We start from the raw sequence: 18,050 nt of genomic DNA on the forward strand, positions 1-18,050 counted from the left end.
AGCCTAACCACGATCATTATCATAATCAGTATACATTTGAAACTAAAGATATAAAAATAAAAATATTTGAAATAGTTAATTTAAAAATATTCATAGAAGCAAGAAGGACGAGAGGGCATTTAAAATAATTATCACATTATAATAATAATAAAATTACACAACTGATAGACACATTTTTTCTGCGTCTTATGTTCCGGTTTTGGAGTTCCTTCATTATAATTTTTATTTCCATGGCCATACATCCATTAATGTCATGAGGTGACTTCAAACGTCTAGTTATCTGACATGCAGTCATACTGCATACAATTGATATAATAGATTGCGTTATAAATGTTAATTGATTCCCGTAATTTACATTTGCTATATTGAGTTTCACAATGAGCAGTATAAATACCTAGAAGTGCCTAAAGGACAATCACCCTTTTTTTGTAACCCTGGGGACTCTCACCGTGGGTGACACCCACTCCCTCGGGGGAGGAATGGGGTAGTGTCAGACTCTTACTCTGATTTTGGTCGAGTCTGTTACATAGTGCTTGAACTTAGTATTTGTTGTTTCAGTCTCTTCGGCAAGCGGCCCCGTTCAGCACAGAGCCCGAGGCGATAGCGGAGCGCGAGCGGTGCCACTACGGGCGCATCCCGCGCGCCGCCGCCGTGGCCGGCACCGCACACAGGAAGGTGCGCGTCTACTCGGACGGCATCTACGACATGTTCCACCAGGGACACGCCCGCCAGCTGCAGCAGGCTAAGACAGTGTTCCCGAACGTTTACCTCATCGTCGGCGGTAAGTTTCCTTGATAAACGCCCCCTTTAGTTTCCCCGTAACTAGATCTAGCCTGCCGACCAATAAATCCTTTAATTAAAGACCTCTTTCGCACGGACTGAAGCCTCCATAGTCCAGTTAAGAATCAAAGCCTGCTTACCGCATAGTTCTATGATAAGAAAGACCCCTTCACTTAATAAACTCATAGTGTATCAGATTGCGTCAGCGCCCCCAAATCTGAGTCATCGCATGATCGGCATCGTATGACACCGATGCGTAATGTCGTGCTAATGACTGCGTGTTATCGACAACACTGTGTAACTGCAGACGTGTAAACTGACCCGATAATTTTGTAAACTAAATGCCTGCGTTATAGTAGGCCGAATATTTTCCATTAGTAAACAATACATTGAAATCGTTTTCTGACATGTTTATACGATATTAGGATGTAGAACATATCGTCACGCCATCGCTGTTAGCCGAAAGCTAATAACGGTTTAAATAAATAGTTGTAGTGTTGACGTACGTAAATGCTTGACCGCGTACCCTTAATATAATGCTTGTGGTATAAAGTACTGTTGAAATAGTTCGTGCGTCCTTGGACTTGAGCGGTTGAATGTTTGTATCGATCAACAGTAAGACAATAGAGCGATGATCACGCTTGCGGTCTAACAACAGTAACAACCTAATTCAAGTACCTGTTGTTGATGTATTATAAATAAACAATCATTTGTGTTTAGGGCGACCCATTGAAGTTACAACTAGTGAGTAATGCGAATATTGTATTCGATAATATTTCGCAATGTCACAGGTGCACAGATGCACAAACAATGCATGTTGCCCCCTAGCATCATTAGTATGATAACAGCAAAGCTCTCCCATTGGTGAGCGCCTCGTATGATACTTGGTATGATTGTGCACGTGTAAACAATCGCATAAGAAGTAAACAATCGGATAATGATAATAAATAAATAATTGTCTACTTAGTGCCGGTGTTAATCAGTTTCACGATGAATTTGTAGACATTATCTGGCCTTGAATGTTTCTGATTAAATATTTGTTTGATCGATTCTGTGTATAGACAAATTCGATGCTGACACTTTAGGAATATCAAAAAAACATGGCTAAATTATAATTATCTTTTCGTTAAATTATAGTGTTACTACAAATTGAACATACTTTTAACCAACCGGCAAGACATATCCACTTAACTTACATTTTAAATTTACCATTTTGCTTTTATGTTTACTTTTTCCAATTATTCGTTACCTAATTTATTTAATGCGGAAGGTAAACTTACGTAAAGCGATTACAAACAATTATTATGTACAAGAATTGAGCCACAAACTAAACTAAATAAATAATATCCTCGAGAATCGAGAGCGTGCCTCTGGCACTTACGAGTATATTAACTATGTCTTAAACAAAATGGAAGCGAACTTCATTGTCCCGTTGTAAACGTCGGTCTGTAGCATACAACACAAATACAGAATCAACATACATTTAGCTCAATCGCGATAACATTACACAATACCATGTTACAATATAAATCCTACAGAAATAGAGCTGCATGAATTGCACCAGAGGTGACATTTAGGCTGCGTTCCCACCAGAGATGCTCGAGGATGCGTAGCGAGAATGTGTTTGTAAAGAACCAATAAAATAGCTTCATTTACCTCGCCTCGTCATCACAGTGCTGGTATAAACGGCTCAGCGGACATCCTCGCACGACACATTTCCGTCGCACATCTCAATGGTGCAATCAAAACCAGAACAGAATAATACTTAATCAGGACCTCTTTTTTAAGTAGGTATAGAGAAGCTGTGATGGCTAGAAGAAGGGTGGATATCCCACCCCGTTTACACTCCGACCCATATAGTGACGACTACAAATAATTAGAACGGGCCCGAGAAAAACAGATACTATAAATATAATCGGATCGACACATAATTGTTCCATAAACTAGTCTTTATTGGTTCTATAAATTCTTTTTTTTCAGTTTGCAGCGATCAACTCACACACAGCCGCAAAGGGCGCACAGTGATGACGGAGGACGAACGATATGAGGCAGTCAGACATTGCAGATACGTCGATGAGGTAATTGTTACTCATCTTCAAGTAAACATACATATTTACAGTTAACTATTGTGTCAACGGCCTATATATACCGGTCAATACGTATTATGATTTATGACTTATCTACCAATGAGACATAAGGACGCTGTATCAAAACCTTTTTGAGTATTATTTTTTTGTGTCTATGATCAAAAATGTTACGAAAATATCTTTCAATCGCGTTATTAACTAATTAGTTAACAATGGCGCTTGCTCAAGCTAACTTAATGAATAAACAGTAATTAATCTTCATTGATTATTACCTGACCTCAACGCCCTTAGTCGTTCTAGGAACATAAAATATGATTTATGGTTCGTGTTGCTGATTCATCTTATTTAAGTGCTTGGTTTTGTCAATTGATTTGAAGACTTCAAAATGCACCGATTGGTAGAATGTGTTAAAATTTATAAAAAATATTTTTAAATCGAGAAGCGAGAATGACAGATAAAAGGTTAATGATTTCAGTTAGCATATGATTTTCACCCCGTTCTGCTTAGCAACTTGGATGGAAAACTTTGTTTGTGCGTCATTTTGACCTTCCAGGCACATGGGTCGCCGGTAATGATATGGCAAAAGATCATAATTATGCAGCTTAACAAAACACTATTGTCTATTTGTACCTGTGTCTAAAATTAACTACAGACGGTACGAAAATACGTTCCTAAAATAAAATCTGAGATTAGAAGTCTATTTTGACATTGTTGTGTAATCTCCCGGTACACAGACATCTTTACGTTATCTTTAAAACTTGATCAATCGTCAAGCTGTCGAGAGCCGAAATGATGTGCCACTTTCGTGATATATTCAACGTTTTTATGCCGTTCTCAGGACGAATCAAACCGTTAAATTATGATTGATGATCATTCATCAAGTATGTCAAGTGCACTTCAAATGTAATCGTATTTAAAACGGCACTCATTTTCCCTACTTATTTTTTTCCGTCAATTTACGAGGGTTAAGCGTGTCAAAAGAACACGTGAGTTGGCGTAAAATATGTTTAATTTCTCAGCTCTACTGGATCACATGTATTTCTATAAAATTGTTGTAATTACTTGACGAATATAGATTTTATATATCTCTGTATAAAATCTGTACCTAAGTATAAAAACACATTCGAAAAATCCGGTTACGATTATACAGAATACCGGTTACAGCCCAAGTGCAGACGGCTTTTTTAGATTAAATTTATAAAAGTGGAACCCGATTACGTCTGTCGAAAATGCCAAGAGGTACCGCCCAAGAGGACCCGCTGACGTCATTAGCTCATACCTACAGTTTGCGCTCCGGTTTTTCGAACTTTACATTATGCTAATGAGATGTTCATTTTGAAGGACTTTTGAACAAAGCAGGTGCAGATTATATTAACCTCTCACTTTTATTATATAAAAAAAAATATACATAGTCTAACTTTTATTTATTATTAAATAACAAAAATATATTCATTGTTGTTATGCAGATACTGTATTTTTTTCTGTAGAGGTCAAATTGGCGGTCCCAATTAAAGTGAAGTTAGGGTTTGTTCGGATCGATGACTAGCATGTTACTAGTAGTAGAAATTAGTAGAAATTATTACTAGTAGAAGTAAGAAGCTAGTCAGATCGATTGCTTTTTGAAGGCTCAGTGGCCATCTGGGGTTTTAATAGTTTAAGGGGTTCTGGACATCAGGAGGACAAGTAAAATAGCAATTTCTTCGTTCTCCAGGTGGTGATGGACGCGCCGTGGGAGTACGACGAGGAGTTCCTGGAGAAGCACAAGATCGACTTCGTGGCGCACGACGACATCCCCTACACGACGGAGGACTGCGAGGACACGTACGCGCTCATCAAGGCCAAGGATATGTTCGTCGCCACACAGAGGACAGAAGGTACAGCGCTATTACTTTATACTGGTATATAACTATGACTGATACATCCAAATGTTTAACAGGAGTTTCAAATTACGACAGGTTCATGTTATGATCAAGCTTTTAATGAAGACTATACTTTAAAACCTTTTTGTTGTCACTCTGACCATAATTTATCATCCCAAGTTCAGAGGTAACAAACAGAAGAACTAAATCAAAATTCAGACAAAAGCAGACCTTACTCCTTTTGGAAGTTGATTGAGAATAGGGACTGCTGTTTGATCTCAGGAAGCTTAACTTGAAATAAAAACCCTAGTGTTTCATCAATTTAGAGTTCGCTTGTTAATTTACTTGCCTGACAACTGTAAAGTATGAATGTAGATAGCGATTAACAAGACCTTGAATAGTAGCGACCGTTACACCTTGTCTTATATCTGATAACTATTTCATACTTTCCGCCGTTTAAAAAACCTAAACCGCATAAAGTTTAAAGCTAACTGTAATAGAAGGTTAATAAAAAAATACCTCTGGTAACAAATTAAATAACATTTACCTAATTAATTACAGCATATTTTTTATGATTTTAATAAAACAACACCCGCAAAGTGTTACGTTACATTTGTATGTAAACTTGTAAATAATGCTTACCAACAAATGAAGAGAATTTGTAGGTATGTCAGTGGCAAAATGACGTCAGTTTTTATAACGGCAATGTACAATATACAGCTACTGCATTCAGTGTGATTTATCGGTATACAGATTTTAATGGCACATACATTATAAATACCGCTACCCTAACCTAGAAAAACAATTTTTATATATTATAATTCTCCTCTTTTTTATTGTTTTCGATATAAAATAACTGTCTAGCCGAATGTATTTCTTATTTCTATAATGGCCAATGTTGAAATAAATACAATGTTCCTATTTCAGGCGTGTCAACGTCAGACATTGTGGCGCGAATAGTACGCGACTACGACATCTACGTGCGACGAAACCTCGCGCGAGGATACTCCGCCAAGGAGCTGAACGTGTCCTTCCTTAACGAGAAGAAGTTCCGCCTACAGAACAAGATGGACGAGCTCAAAGATAAAGGCAAAAAGGTAATACAATACACCTGTCTTATACATAAAGCTAGTACATAAAACAGGGATTTTTTATGGGCCAAAAAAGTCTGTTGATCATTGTGGACTGTAAGCTTTATGAATAAGTATTTGACTTTTTATAACAAAAACAAACACCAAATATTGCGTGTGGCATTTTCAAAAACAAAATAAAAGCATTTGAATATCTTGTAATTATAAGTTTTACTAGAGCACTTATAAAAAAAACAATCTAGATGTTACAGCTCATGTTAAATATGATAATGGCGGTTGTATGTCAAGACATCTGACCTCATTTTATCATTTCTTAACGAAGAAGTGTTGCCCTCTACGTAAACAGATAGTCGGGTCCCAACCTTGAGGGGTAACTAAGCGACTTGTTGCCAAATCATTGACCTTTTAAGTGAACATAAATTAAAAGATTACATAACAAGATTACACCTATTGTTGTATTATGAGATACACCTTTGTTTCGAAACATGCAAAAATACTTCAAATGTATATCTTGTTTAATTCTGTTAGTCTGGTTTGCCGCCCTCACTGCGCTAGGACCCATTTTTTTTTCGATATTTCACATACAATAGATCACAATCACTGCTAGTTTCTAATTTCTAAACAATTTAATTATTGAAATTGCAGGTAATGACGAATATAGGTGAGAAACGAGTTGATATACTAACAAAATGGGAGGAGAAGTCTCGGGAGTTGATCGACGCGTTCCTGCTGCTGTTCGGGCCGGACGGGCGCCTGTCCAACATCTGGAACGAGTCCAAGGGCCGCATCATGCTCGCGCTCAGCCAGCCGCCCTCGCCGCGGGGCTCGCCGCCGCCCAGCGAGAACGGAGACTCACATTCACCTGTCTACAGGTACTTACACAATGCATACAAAATCTTAAACCCAGTTTCTTGAAGACTGATCGAAATAAACTTAGTTTTCGTCTTTCTTAGCTGCAATCACTAAATAGAATAACAACACAACATGTAAAATTGATCAGTCTGACAGTAACTAGGGTTAGATATGTAATATAAATCACTTTATGTAATTGTATTTGTATGTGTAGTGCTAAAATCATGAATGACTTGATATCGCTTGTATTAGAGTTACCCCATAATTATTTGCCAATTTTGCACAGTCTGGGCGGGGGATATTGTTGTTTGTTGGTAGGTATGACGCTCAAGCGAGCCCAACATACATACTGCTGAACATTGGCATAACTAAGGCAGGCCATAGCCAAAGGGAATAAGGCTCTGGTCTGTTTCTGGTCACTGTTAAAGTCTACGATATAATACCAAAGATAACAAACTTAAGAACACAACCTTCTTTCAAAAACCTGTATATTGGTTAAAGAGTATAATTCACTTTCAACTGACGCCACATACAATATATTTAATAAGCTCAGTGATTAATGAAAGCCTTTGGTTGTTCAGCAGGAGTTCAGCATCACCGCCCCCGCCAAAGTCGCGCCGCTACGAAACGTTATACGAGCCTCAAGCAGGTAACTGGGTAATTATTGCACCGCTTGTATTTGCAACTGTTACGTCACGGAAACAGTACACTAAACACTGACTAAACTTATTCTAAAACCTGTGCAACCAAGAAAAGTACTATTATATCCTGAAGATTATATGTAGTATAAGCTAAGGTTCGTAAATATGGTCAATATTTTTTTTTGTGGCTTACTTAACACTAATTTATCTCTCTTCTAAACGTTCGCACGGAATATGTTATCTATCAAATATTTTACAAATTTTCAAAGTACTCCTGATTCAATGGTTGTAAGCACTTTTCCTTAATAAGTTTAGTCTACACTGATGCCACAATATAATGCAACTAAGAAAGTTCTGTAGCTGTTTTTAAATAGTTTGCATTCATGATGTGATTGCACTTTGAATTCGACCTATTAAGAATTTATTTAAATAATTACAAAAAAAGTTGCAAAGTATTGGTATCACGCTATACGCAGAGTTATCACTTTTTAGTATACACTAGAATATCTAGTAAGATAGTGTTGGAGTTTGTGACAGTGTTGTTGTTTGGAAATTAATAGCATTATTGTAGAACGTTAATAGTAACTAAGCATGCGTGTTGTTTTTTAGAAGGCTCAGTAGTACAGTACCTACTTAGAGTGTACTCATCAACAATAGCATATTACTGACTTTTTTGATGCTACAGTGTCACAGAAATGACTTAGAATAATGTTGTCATGATTGGAACTACTGTTACCACTAAATAAATACAGTTTTTAACATTTTTAATACTGTACAACTACTTTTTGTCATTATAAATTATCCATGCACTGTTAAATAATGATCTACTTCTCAAACACAATTTTGATTAATTAACAAGTCACTATAAAGCGTTTTATCAGTTTTTGCAACGAACTTATGACTAACAAGCTATGTTTGCTTCAGGTTTTAATAGCGTTGAACATTTATTAATACATTAAAATAAATACCTTATTCTGCACAAAAAAAGCATCTATACACAAAACAGATATTTTATATATGTTTAAATGCTGCATTTTAAGCTGAATAATAAAGAAGAATTAAAGAGAGTGGATGTTTGTCGACAGATGCATCGAGCTCTGACCAAACTGGCTCGGAAGCGGCCGCACAGCGACAGCTGACGGACGACGGCTCGGACGACAGCGACGAGGAGTACCAGGACACGAGCCCCTACCTCTAGGCACCACCCGCGGACGTATACTTCGTATTCGTATACATGTACGTCCAGCAACTCGAAGGAAATACGGCGCTGCCGGCGCCCAAGGGCCTCTCGACGTCCTCAAGAGATAAATTATAGTATGAATTACGTCGTTTAAATTTTGTATGCGCGTTGAGTACAAGTGAGCGAATGTATTTAATATAATGTGATTCATCATATGAAATCCTAATCCTATAGTTATTTATTTGTCTTATTAAGTAAATTTAGTTTCTTCTCGCCCCAATATGATTGCAGCATGGCAAGTTGTTAGCACGTATACATAATTACCATCGTGTAAGATAACGATGCAAAATATAGAGTTGAGATATTAATTTTATTTATAAATATTATTAGGTGACACTTTTTGACAGTCGATTAAAAAGGTGCTTATTAATGTTTACTTTTTGTTTCATTTATTTCATTACCCATTCATTCCCACATTTTTATACACCCATTTTACATGTTTATTTGTTTGTCGTTATGGTTCGATTTTTGCAACTCAACTTGAGGCACTCCAGGGTAGCTTCAAATCCGAAGACAAAGCAATTTATAACTATAAAAACGTCTGGACCGATTTTGATAAAATTCGAATGAAGTGACTTTCACTTTTGTTGAATCGCAAAATAACCCACTCAAACCTGGGATCTGTATCTTATTTACACCCACGATCTATACACGTCATTTAAATATACTTATATCGTATTAATAATCCCTTAAATAATGTACTTTTTTAGCATATAAAGAAAGTTGGTATAATTCTAAATTATAAAAAAAAAGTTGTTTGGCTAACCACTTTCATAAGCGTTCGGCAAGGGACGACGAGATTTCTAAGGATTAACTACTTATTGTAACTTACATTATTATTTCCATTTTAAGTCATGAACGGTTTGCCTTTACCGGGATTGCCTGCACTATAGTTTCGGACCCAAATTCAAAACCTTATAAAAAGTTCCGTAATCACACTAGCCCTTTTACACACTGCCTACTAAATAACTGTTATACATACGTAATATAACACGCAGACATAGAAAAATGATTATGCTATTTACACAAACATTTTACTGGGAGGAAATCGAACCCACGTCATCAGGTATAGCAGTCAGGACCAGTCACAAGTAGACCAGCAAGCCAGTCGCAAAACATTTAAAAGCAATATAATCATATTTGTAGCACACTACCAAACAAAAAGCAGGGACTACGTCGCAAGTCAAATGGACAAGAAACATGGCAGCGAGCACCACCGACAGTATTTTATTTGATGCAAGTAAAATTATTTCTGACCATCAAATGGAATTTCCCGTTATCGTGTAAAGTAACGTATTCCCCGTCACTTTATGGACAATTTGACAACCTGTCAAAAAGGTCACCTTAGAACGGACAGAGTAGGTACAAAACACATTTTAATGTAAAATTTAAATTTTTACGGTTGTCGGAGGCTGCCCGTCATTATTTACTTACCGAACTGTCCAAAGGTTCCTCATAAAACGGCCTGGTGCCAATTTTTTATCGCACGCGAAAATATTTTTTTCCCTCGTTTTCATTTGTTTTTTAAGGATGCCGAAAAGAGTTGTGTTAAAAGGACAGACAAGAGAGTTTGTGGTGCGACTCCAAGAATATTTCGAGAAGGAAAGCAGTCATGGTAGACCACTAATACCTGTAACAAAAGTTCGGGACCGTGTTGCCGCGGCGTTAGGCATAGGTACTTCAACAGTTACTAAAATATGTAAAGTAGCGTATGATGACAATGAAATAGTACAAAAAAAACTCTCGACTCCAATGAAGAAACGTCGCCGACCCTGTCGAGTTACTGCAATCGACGACTTTAACGCCGACGGTATTCGTCGTCATGTATATGACTATTACCTCAGGAAGGAAATTCCAACTTTAAGAAAAATGCTGGTATCACTGCGTACTAGTGGTTTATTTTGTGGTCAAAAGACTTCCTTAGCGATAGTACTAAAGCAAATTGGATTTAATTTCAAAAACTCAAGTAAAAAAAAGTTTTTAATGGAGCGTCATGATATTGCCCTTGCTCGATGCGAGTTTTTGAGAAAAGCTAAAGAAATAAAAGACTGGTCAAAAGTTGTGTTCACCAATGAAACCTGTCTCAATGCCAGCCATAGAGTATCAAAATCATCGACTGATGATAATGCTGCATCCACAACAGCTGTACCTGTAGGCAAAGGTGAAGAACGACTTATCATTTGTCATGCAGGAACAGCTAAAGGATTCGTGGACGATGCTCTTCTTGCGTTCAAATCGAAATACACAGGCGACTATCGTAAAGAAATTAATGAAGAAGTGTATGAAAATTGGTTCAGGAAACTATTGTTTTCACTCAAGGAACCATCAACTGTATTACTTGATAATGCACCCTACCATTCGCGTCAAATTAATCGAGTTCCAAATAATTCAAATAAAAAGGAAGAAATTATTAACTGGCTTTGTGCTAATGGCAAGCATGTGGATGACTCATACTTAAGGGTAGAGTTGCTAAAAATGGTTAATGACAATAGACCACAAAAAAGGTATGTCATTGATGAAATGGCAGCTGAATGTGGACATACTGTTCTTAGAGTTCCACCCTATCATTCATCATACAATGCTATTGAACACATTTGGGCACAAGTAAAAGAAAGTGCTGCAAGAAAGAACACTACGCCACCTTATACAGGAAACAAAATGATGCAGCTTGTTATTAACGCATGTGGTGAGGTGACAGCTAAAAATTGGGAGAGTGTAGTTGCGAAAACAAAAAACACAATATTTTCTGACTGGGAACGTGAAGTCACCTTTGACCAAATGGAACAGGAACCAATCATTGATACACAGGACACTAGTGATGATGAGTCCAGTTTTTATGAAGAATCTGACAGTTCATCAGAATAATATCTAATATATATTTTTTAAATGTACATAGACAAGATAAATTAAATGAAAATAAACATTTTATTTATGTTCCAAACACAAAAGGTAGCTAATTCAACAGGCAGAGTATAATTTAAGTCTTTATTTAAACTTTCAGTATAATTGTATAAATAAAGCATGACTTACAAATGTTTGAAACTTGCCTTTGATCATGAAATCAATTTGATATTGTGCTTATATAATAAAATAGAAGTAATTGATGTTATTTACATAAAATGGCAATATAAAGTATCTTATTATAATGCTGGGAAGGATAAGTACACATATTATATGAGATTATCATGTAGAAAAAGCTGAAACTTTCAAATTTTGAGCATGATGCACAGTTTCTATAGTACATGGCGACACAAGAGGTATATTAAAGTTATTTCATTTTTAATAATACTAACACTTAATAAATTACAATTGAAATGCCTCCATCCTATCACAGAGCTCATATACTGGAAATAATCAGAATATGTATATTGTTCTTGTACTTTTAATTCTCTAAGAGAACACCTAATCTCATAGTTCTGACTTGTCTGCTTTCCCGCGCTCTCCCTTGGAAGAGCTCAGCTCTTCAGACAAGCAGGAGTCATCAGTTCCCTTCAAGGCATGTTTAGTACACAAATGTTTCTTCAGATCTATCTCTCCTTGATGATTCCAATACCAATCTTCAACAGCCATCTCATTTTCTTCTAATAAACTTTCACACTGCGTTTTCATGTGTGTAATCTCTGCAGATGGCTTATCCCACAACTCAAGTGGAATACCTAGATCTACCTTTACTCCTTTGTCGACCAAACCGTGTAAAGTTTTAAATGTTTGGCTCATACCTTTAGCGAACCTGGTGCTGTCTTGGCGTTCCTTGTGGATGTTGTATTCCAAGATTTTGTCACAAACACCTTCTATGGATTCGATTAGTCTCAGTTCTGACTTCTGGTACTTGGTCTTTTTTTAGGTTGCACGTCGTCCAAGGAGTATCCAATTTCGATGACATCGTGCACTTTACCGGTCTCTTCGAGTCTGCCTTGCAACTCAGTAGCCAATATTTTGCATACCTCACAACGATTTGCGTACTTTACACCAACATCTTCTTCTGATTTAATTTCTGTGTCATCACGACACGATATTTGAGTAGTAAATAGTAAATACAAACAAATTACACGGAAAAACATTTTTATTAAAATGGACATGTCAATCGCGCGCGTCAATCGGTTGACCACTCAGACTTGACAGATGGCATTACTCGTCTTTGAGCTTGTGAGTGATTGGCGAAATAGTTCCACAGACGATAATATGAAAATTCTTCAAGCTGTAAACTTACTATAGTATGGACTGTAGACTCTTTTTTTCTAAAATAAAAAAGCATGCTAATAAATGAGTTTTTGCGCATTCAAAAATAAGGACTCTGCTTTTTCTACGATTTCAACTACATTAATGTTGATAGTCTGTCCTACTTGTATTTATTATCCTATTGAATTAAAATTCGGCTATTACATGACGAATTACTGATTTACTGCCCCATTTAAAATGTTAGTTAGTACCTTCCTGTAAGAGTAGCTTTGTATTAGAAAATATGTTTCAACGAATTGTGGTTGCATTAAAAAAAAACAGTACGTAGACATATAAAATAAAACTACTGAAGCATATTTAATCGAAAAAACTGTACAAAATAGTTTACATACAACAACAAAACCAGTATTGATGAAAAGGCAGATACGAAAAAGTTCATCTACTACTGAATTTTAGGTTTCATAGTGAAATAAAAAAGATAGTAAATCAACAAGTTTGTAATTCATATTGTGCTTGCTCATTTAACCATTTCACCCATTCACTACAGACATTTTTTTCTAATGTTACTTCTTGGAAAATCTCACTAGTGGACTTTTCTTCAAAACCTAGTTTATTAAACATCTTAATACTAATGATGTTAGTCAAAGATATCTTGGCTTCTATTGTTTTTAAATTTAAATGTTTAATGCCATACAAGAGCATTAATATGACTGCTTCCCAACCCATCTTTTTTCCCGGGCTGCTTCTTCTGCTATCATTATTTCTATTTCACCTGCTGTAATCTCATTATCTGTCATAAAAATATTTGTGTCCCCAATCATAGCGTCTGAAAAAAGAAATATTATTAATATTGCTTTAGTTCTAATGAACTTTCATAAACTATAATATTATGGGTACTACTTGTGTTGCTCAGTAAAACTCCAGTTTGAGAATGCTGTGAAATTTATTTCGAAACCAATATTTATACCAACATCCTAAGAGTCTCTAACATCCCATTGGCTGTCGATATGTCCACAACGTGTGCAGCCAATCAGGGTTCGGCACGCTTAATAAAAACTAGTTGCGCTGCATCGGCCGCTCAGTTAGTTGAAGGCGATCGACGCAGGAGTATGTCCGTTGATGACGCGTCGCCGAGAACTCGAGGTATAAATACGGCCGTTCGGGCCGGCAGCGTTCAGTGTCCGTCCGCGCGCCGCGCGGAGCGGTCGTTATGATCGGTGTTGTATGACGGACTCCCACAGTATCCCCCCTCAAGAAAACCGTACAAATTTTGTAGGTTTAACAGTTCTGCCGGAACGGGTAACATATTGGTTTTCTTTCACTTCTTCTTCTGTGGCTGCTGGCAGTACGTAGGCAGGCTTCAATCGATCCAATGATACCACCGCTTCTCGGTTGGGCAAGCGAATCTTATAGAACTTGTCATGTTTCTCAACAACTTCGTACGGGCCTTCATACGGCGGTGATAATGATTTTTTTCCACCATCTACCCGCATAAATACATGAGTGCATGTTTCCAGTTGTTTCGGTATGAATGTCGTGCGTTGTTGTCGAGCGGGTGCACGAGCGCATGACTCATTAAGCATTGCCATTGATTCCGTTAAGTGACGTATCAATAACGGGTCTTCCTTATCTATCTTCGCAGGTGTGAAAACATCTGCCGGTAATCTTAATGAGGTGCCATAAATCATCGTAGCGGGACTGTAGTTTGTTTCTTTATGGACCACCGTACGTAATCCAAATAATACGGTAGATAATTCTTGTACCCATTGTTGTTTATTTCCTCTGGCTATTAATGCTGTTTTGAGCGTACGATGAAATCTTTCGACGAGCCCGTTTGATTGAGGATGGTAGGCTGTTGTGCGGATTCTTGATACACCGAGTTTATTCATTAGTTTTTGAAATAATGATGACTCGAACTGTCGACCTTGGTCCGTTGAAATACGCAGTGGGCAACCGAAGCGAGTAATCCATGTATCATATATGACTCGGGCGACGGTCTCCGCGGTTATGTCGCTGACTGGCACTGCTTCTGGCCATCTTGTGCATCGATCAATGATTGTGACCAAGTATCGGTATCCTTCTGATGGGGCGAGGGGTCCAACAATGTCGACATGTATATGCTCAAACCTCCTCGACTCGGGGAACTGTACAAGCGGTGTTTTCGTGTGCCGGTGAACTTTAGCACGTTGACATGTAATGCAGCATCGTGTCCATTCAGATACGTCTCTATTCATTGCCGGCCAAAAATACTTCTCAGTAATTATTTTTCTAGTTGTCCGGATACCGGGATGACTCATTTCATGGAGTGCTTTGAAGGCAATCTCACGAAAAGATTTCGGTAAATAAGGACGTGGTGACTTTGTTGAATTTTCGCAGTAGATTTTGTTTCTTTACGCCAGGCAGGGATATCTTGATGAAGTGAAGATTTTGTTGCTTCAACAAGGAAATTAAATCTTCGTCTTTTATTTGTTCGTCGGCCAGATTATTGAAATCGATAACGCAAGGACAGTCGATGGCAGTTATACGAGATAGTGCGTCGGCAACCACGTTGTCTTTTCCGTGTATGTACTCAATCTTGCTGCAGAATTGGCTTATAAAATGAAGTTGCCGTTCCCGTTTTGGTGTGTCGCTTGCGCTTGGTGATTTGGTCATGGCGTAAGTAAGGGGTTTATGGTCCGTGTACACCACAACATCGTTTCCTTCAATCAGTCTTCTAAAATGTTTGACAGCCATATAGACAGCTAATAGTTCGCGATCGTATACGCTGTATCTTGATTGCGTGTCACTGAGCTTCTTCGAGAAAAAAGATAACGGCTTCCATGTGTGGTTTATTTTTCTGTTGCAGGACTGCTCCAACACTCAAGTCCGAGGCGTCTGTCATGATGCATAATGGGGTACCTTGGACAGGATGACTTAATTGTGCTGCTTTCGATATGCTTTGACGGCAGTTATCGAAAGCGTCTTCTAACTTCTGGTTCCAGGTGATAGGCGTCTTGTCATTCTTCTTTTTATTGTGAAGTAGTTTATTCAGTTCTATTTGTTTTTCGGCTTGCTTAGGTAAACAGTCGTGGTAAAAATTTACCATTCCGAGAAAACGTCGGAGATCTTGAACATTCGCTGGTTTCGGGTAGTTTTAGGATTATTTGAATGCGCTCAGCAGTAGGCGTGATGCCATCTTCTGTAACCTCGTAGCCCAGGAAGTTTAGCTTCTTTTGACCAAACATACACTTCTCTAGGTTGATACCGATTCCGTAGTCAGACAGACGTTTCAAAACCAAGTCGCAAGTGGTCTTCATGCTCCTGTGGTGTTTTTGAGTACAGAAGCACGTCATCGATAAAGCAGTAGCAGCAGTAATCTAGGCCTCTCAAGACTTCATGCATAAATCGTTGAAATGTCTGTGGCGCGTTACGCAGACCAAATGGCATATTACGAAACTCAAATAGTCCGAAAGGTGTCGTTATTGCTGTCTTCTCTACGTCATTTTCAGAAATTGGAAATCCAGAAGAATGCTGTCTTCAGATCTATCTTCGAAAATAACTTCATGCCATGTAATTGGTAAGTGAATTCCTGCAGCCTCGGTATTGGGTAGCGGTCTGGAAGTGTTACTGAATTTAGGCGACGGTAATCACCACATATGCGAAGAGTTCCATCCTTTTTTGTTACCACGTGCATGGGACTGGCCCACGGACTTTTTGATGGTTGACATATTCCCATTGACATCATTGCTTCAAACTCGGCTTTTGCTGCATTGTACTTTATCGGCGGCAGTGAGCGAGGTCTTGCGAAGAGTGGAGGGCCGGTGGTCTTAATATGGTGCTTCACATTATGCTTGATTTCTTTCATAGGCGACATAGGTTTCAAGATGTCAGTAAATTCTTGTAGAAGTGCATGATAACGATGACTTGGTTCAACTACGTACAGTGTAGTATCTTGCGTAGTGTTCATGGTCATCGTGTCTACTGAAAGTTCGGTCAGACTGTCTACGAGCTTTTTCCTGTGTAGGTCCACCAGAAGTCTGTGGTACTTGAGAAAATCAGCACCAAGAATTGACGTCTTCACATCTGCCATAATAAAAGTCCACTTGTAGTTGGCGTCGAAGTCCAAGATTTAATTGTAATGTCTTCATTCCATATGTATTAATAGGTGTATTGTTTGCGGCGAATAATTTAAACTGTGTATTTATCGGTGTTCGCTTAGTTTTTACAGCTAGAACCGATAAGTCTGCACCAGTATCCACCAAAAATCGTTCTCTTGAGTTGCGGTCTGTTATACATAGGCGGTTGTTAATTTTCGGCACACCGACACCCACCATAGCCGATGTGGTTTTCAGTTTTCCGACGGCCTCCTTGCACATGGTGGTTCACACTTTTTTGCCTTGTGTCCGAACCGATGGTGATAGTAACATTCCCAGGTTGGATCTCCTGGTTTCTTTCCTGGTCCAGTTCGGGTGCGGGACTGGGACCTCGGACGGCTGTGGTCTCTGCGAAATGGGCGTCGGTGGTTCACATTCTCCTTCCTCAGTGCGGCAATTTCAAGAGTCAGCTTTTCAAGTTGTTTTGTTAAAACTTGGAACTGCAAGTCTGGACCAGTACTGGTACTTGGAGTAGGTGCACATACAGATTGGTTGACCTCTGCGATCGTATGTTCCGTGTGCTCCATCATTTTATCGCCATCAACGCTTGGGTATCTAATGCAGATTCCGTGTTCACGGATAGTACGGCACGAACTTGGGAAGGTAAGTGACCCATCCATAATATTTTGAGGGCGTTATCTTGTACCTTTTCTCCAGCCAGCTCTCGCATCACCCTCAGGAGTTGACTAGGCTTCTGATCTCCTAACTCTAGTCCGCTCAAAAGCTTCTGGAATTGACGGGACTCGGACTCTTCGTACACTGATAGCAAACGACTTTTCAATGCGTTGTATCTTCCTGACTCTGGTGGTTTACAGATTATATCACTAACTTGTTCGATGTCTTGCCTCTCCAATACTGCAACCACCAAGTTGTATTTTCGTTCATCGCTGGTCTTGTATGGTGATATCACTGCTTCGAACTGAGCAAACCACAGCCTGGGTTGTGCTCGCCAGAATTTCGGGATCTTCGCTGCAGCGAAATGGCGGAAACTTCTTTCTCTTGTCTGTTAGAGCGTCGTCAAATTCACCCATGACTAATTAAATAATGCGACGGTACTAATTAATGATCACGTCGGGGGTCACCAGATATGGGTACTACTTGTGTTGCTCAGTAAAACTCCAGTTTGAGAATGCTGTGAAATTTATTTCGAAAACCAATATTTATACCAACATCCTAAGAGTCTCTAAC

At 38.4% G+C, this 18,050-nt stretch overlaps 3 protein-coding genes across 6 annotated transcripts; 2 read left to right on the forward strand and 1 right to left on the reverse strand.

Moving 5' to 3' along the window:
- Positions 1–558: 558 nt before the first annotated feature.
- Positions 559–8,926, forward strand: LOC113507902 (choline-phosphate cytidylyltransferase B-like; the record flags this gene model as incomplete). Of its 4 annotated transcripts, none has more annotated exon segments than XM_026890841.1 (7): positions 559–781; positions 2,761–2,858; positions 4,579–4,741; positions 5,654–5,823; positions 6,463–6,689; positions 7,251–7,326; positions 8,396–8,926. In XM_026890841.1, coding segments are annotated over 7 exon segments (1,011 nt in total), but the record flags the coding sequence as incomplete, so codon positions are not given.
- Positions 8,927–10,533: 1,607 nt separating this feature from the next.
- LOC113507904 lies at positions 10,534–11,415 on the forward strand. Its single transcript, XM_026890844.1, has one exon. The coding sequence runs from the start codon at positions 10,534–10,536 to the stop codon at positions 11,413–11,415; it is 882 nt and encodes a 293-aa protein (XP_026746645.1).
- A 106-nt stretch (positions 11,416–11,521) lies between these two features.
- LOC113507903 (protein canopy homolog 3-like) lies at positions 11,522–13,201 on the reverse strand. The gene is given in 2 exon segments (XM_026890843.1): positions 11,522–12,392; positions 12,395–13,201. Coding segments are annotated over 2 exon segments (669 nt in total). The 5' UTR covers positions 12,630–13,201; the 3' UTR covers positions 11,522–11,958.
- Positions 13,202–18,050: the final 4,849 nt, after the last annotated feature.

This window comes from Trichoplusia ni, unplaced genomic scaffold (assembly GCF_003590095.1).
Source record: "Trichoplusia ni isolate ovarian cell line Hi5 unplaced genomic scaffold, tn1 tig00003466, whole genome shotgun sequence".
NCBI lineage: Eukaryota > Metazoa > Arthropoda > Insecta > Lepidoptera > Noctuidae > Trichoplusia > Trichoplusia ni.

Excerpts from the sequence above, each read along its gene's own strand:
- LOC113507904 (XM_026890844.1), top strand. The coding sequence starts at position 10,534 with ATGGAGCGTCATGATATTGCCCTTGCTCGATGCGAGTTTTTGAGAAAA.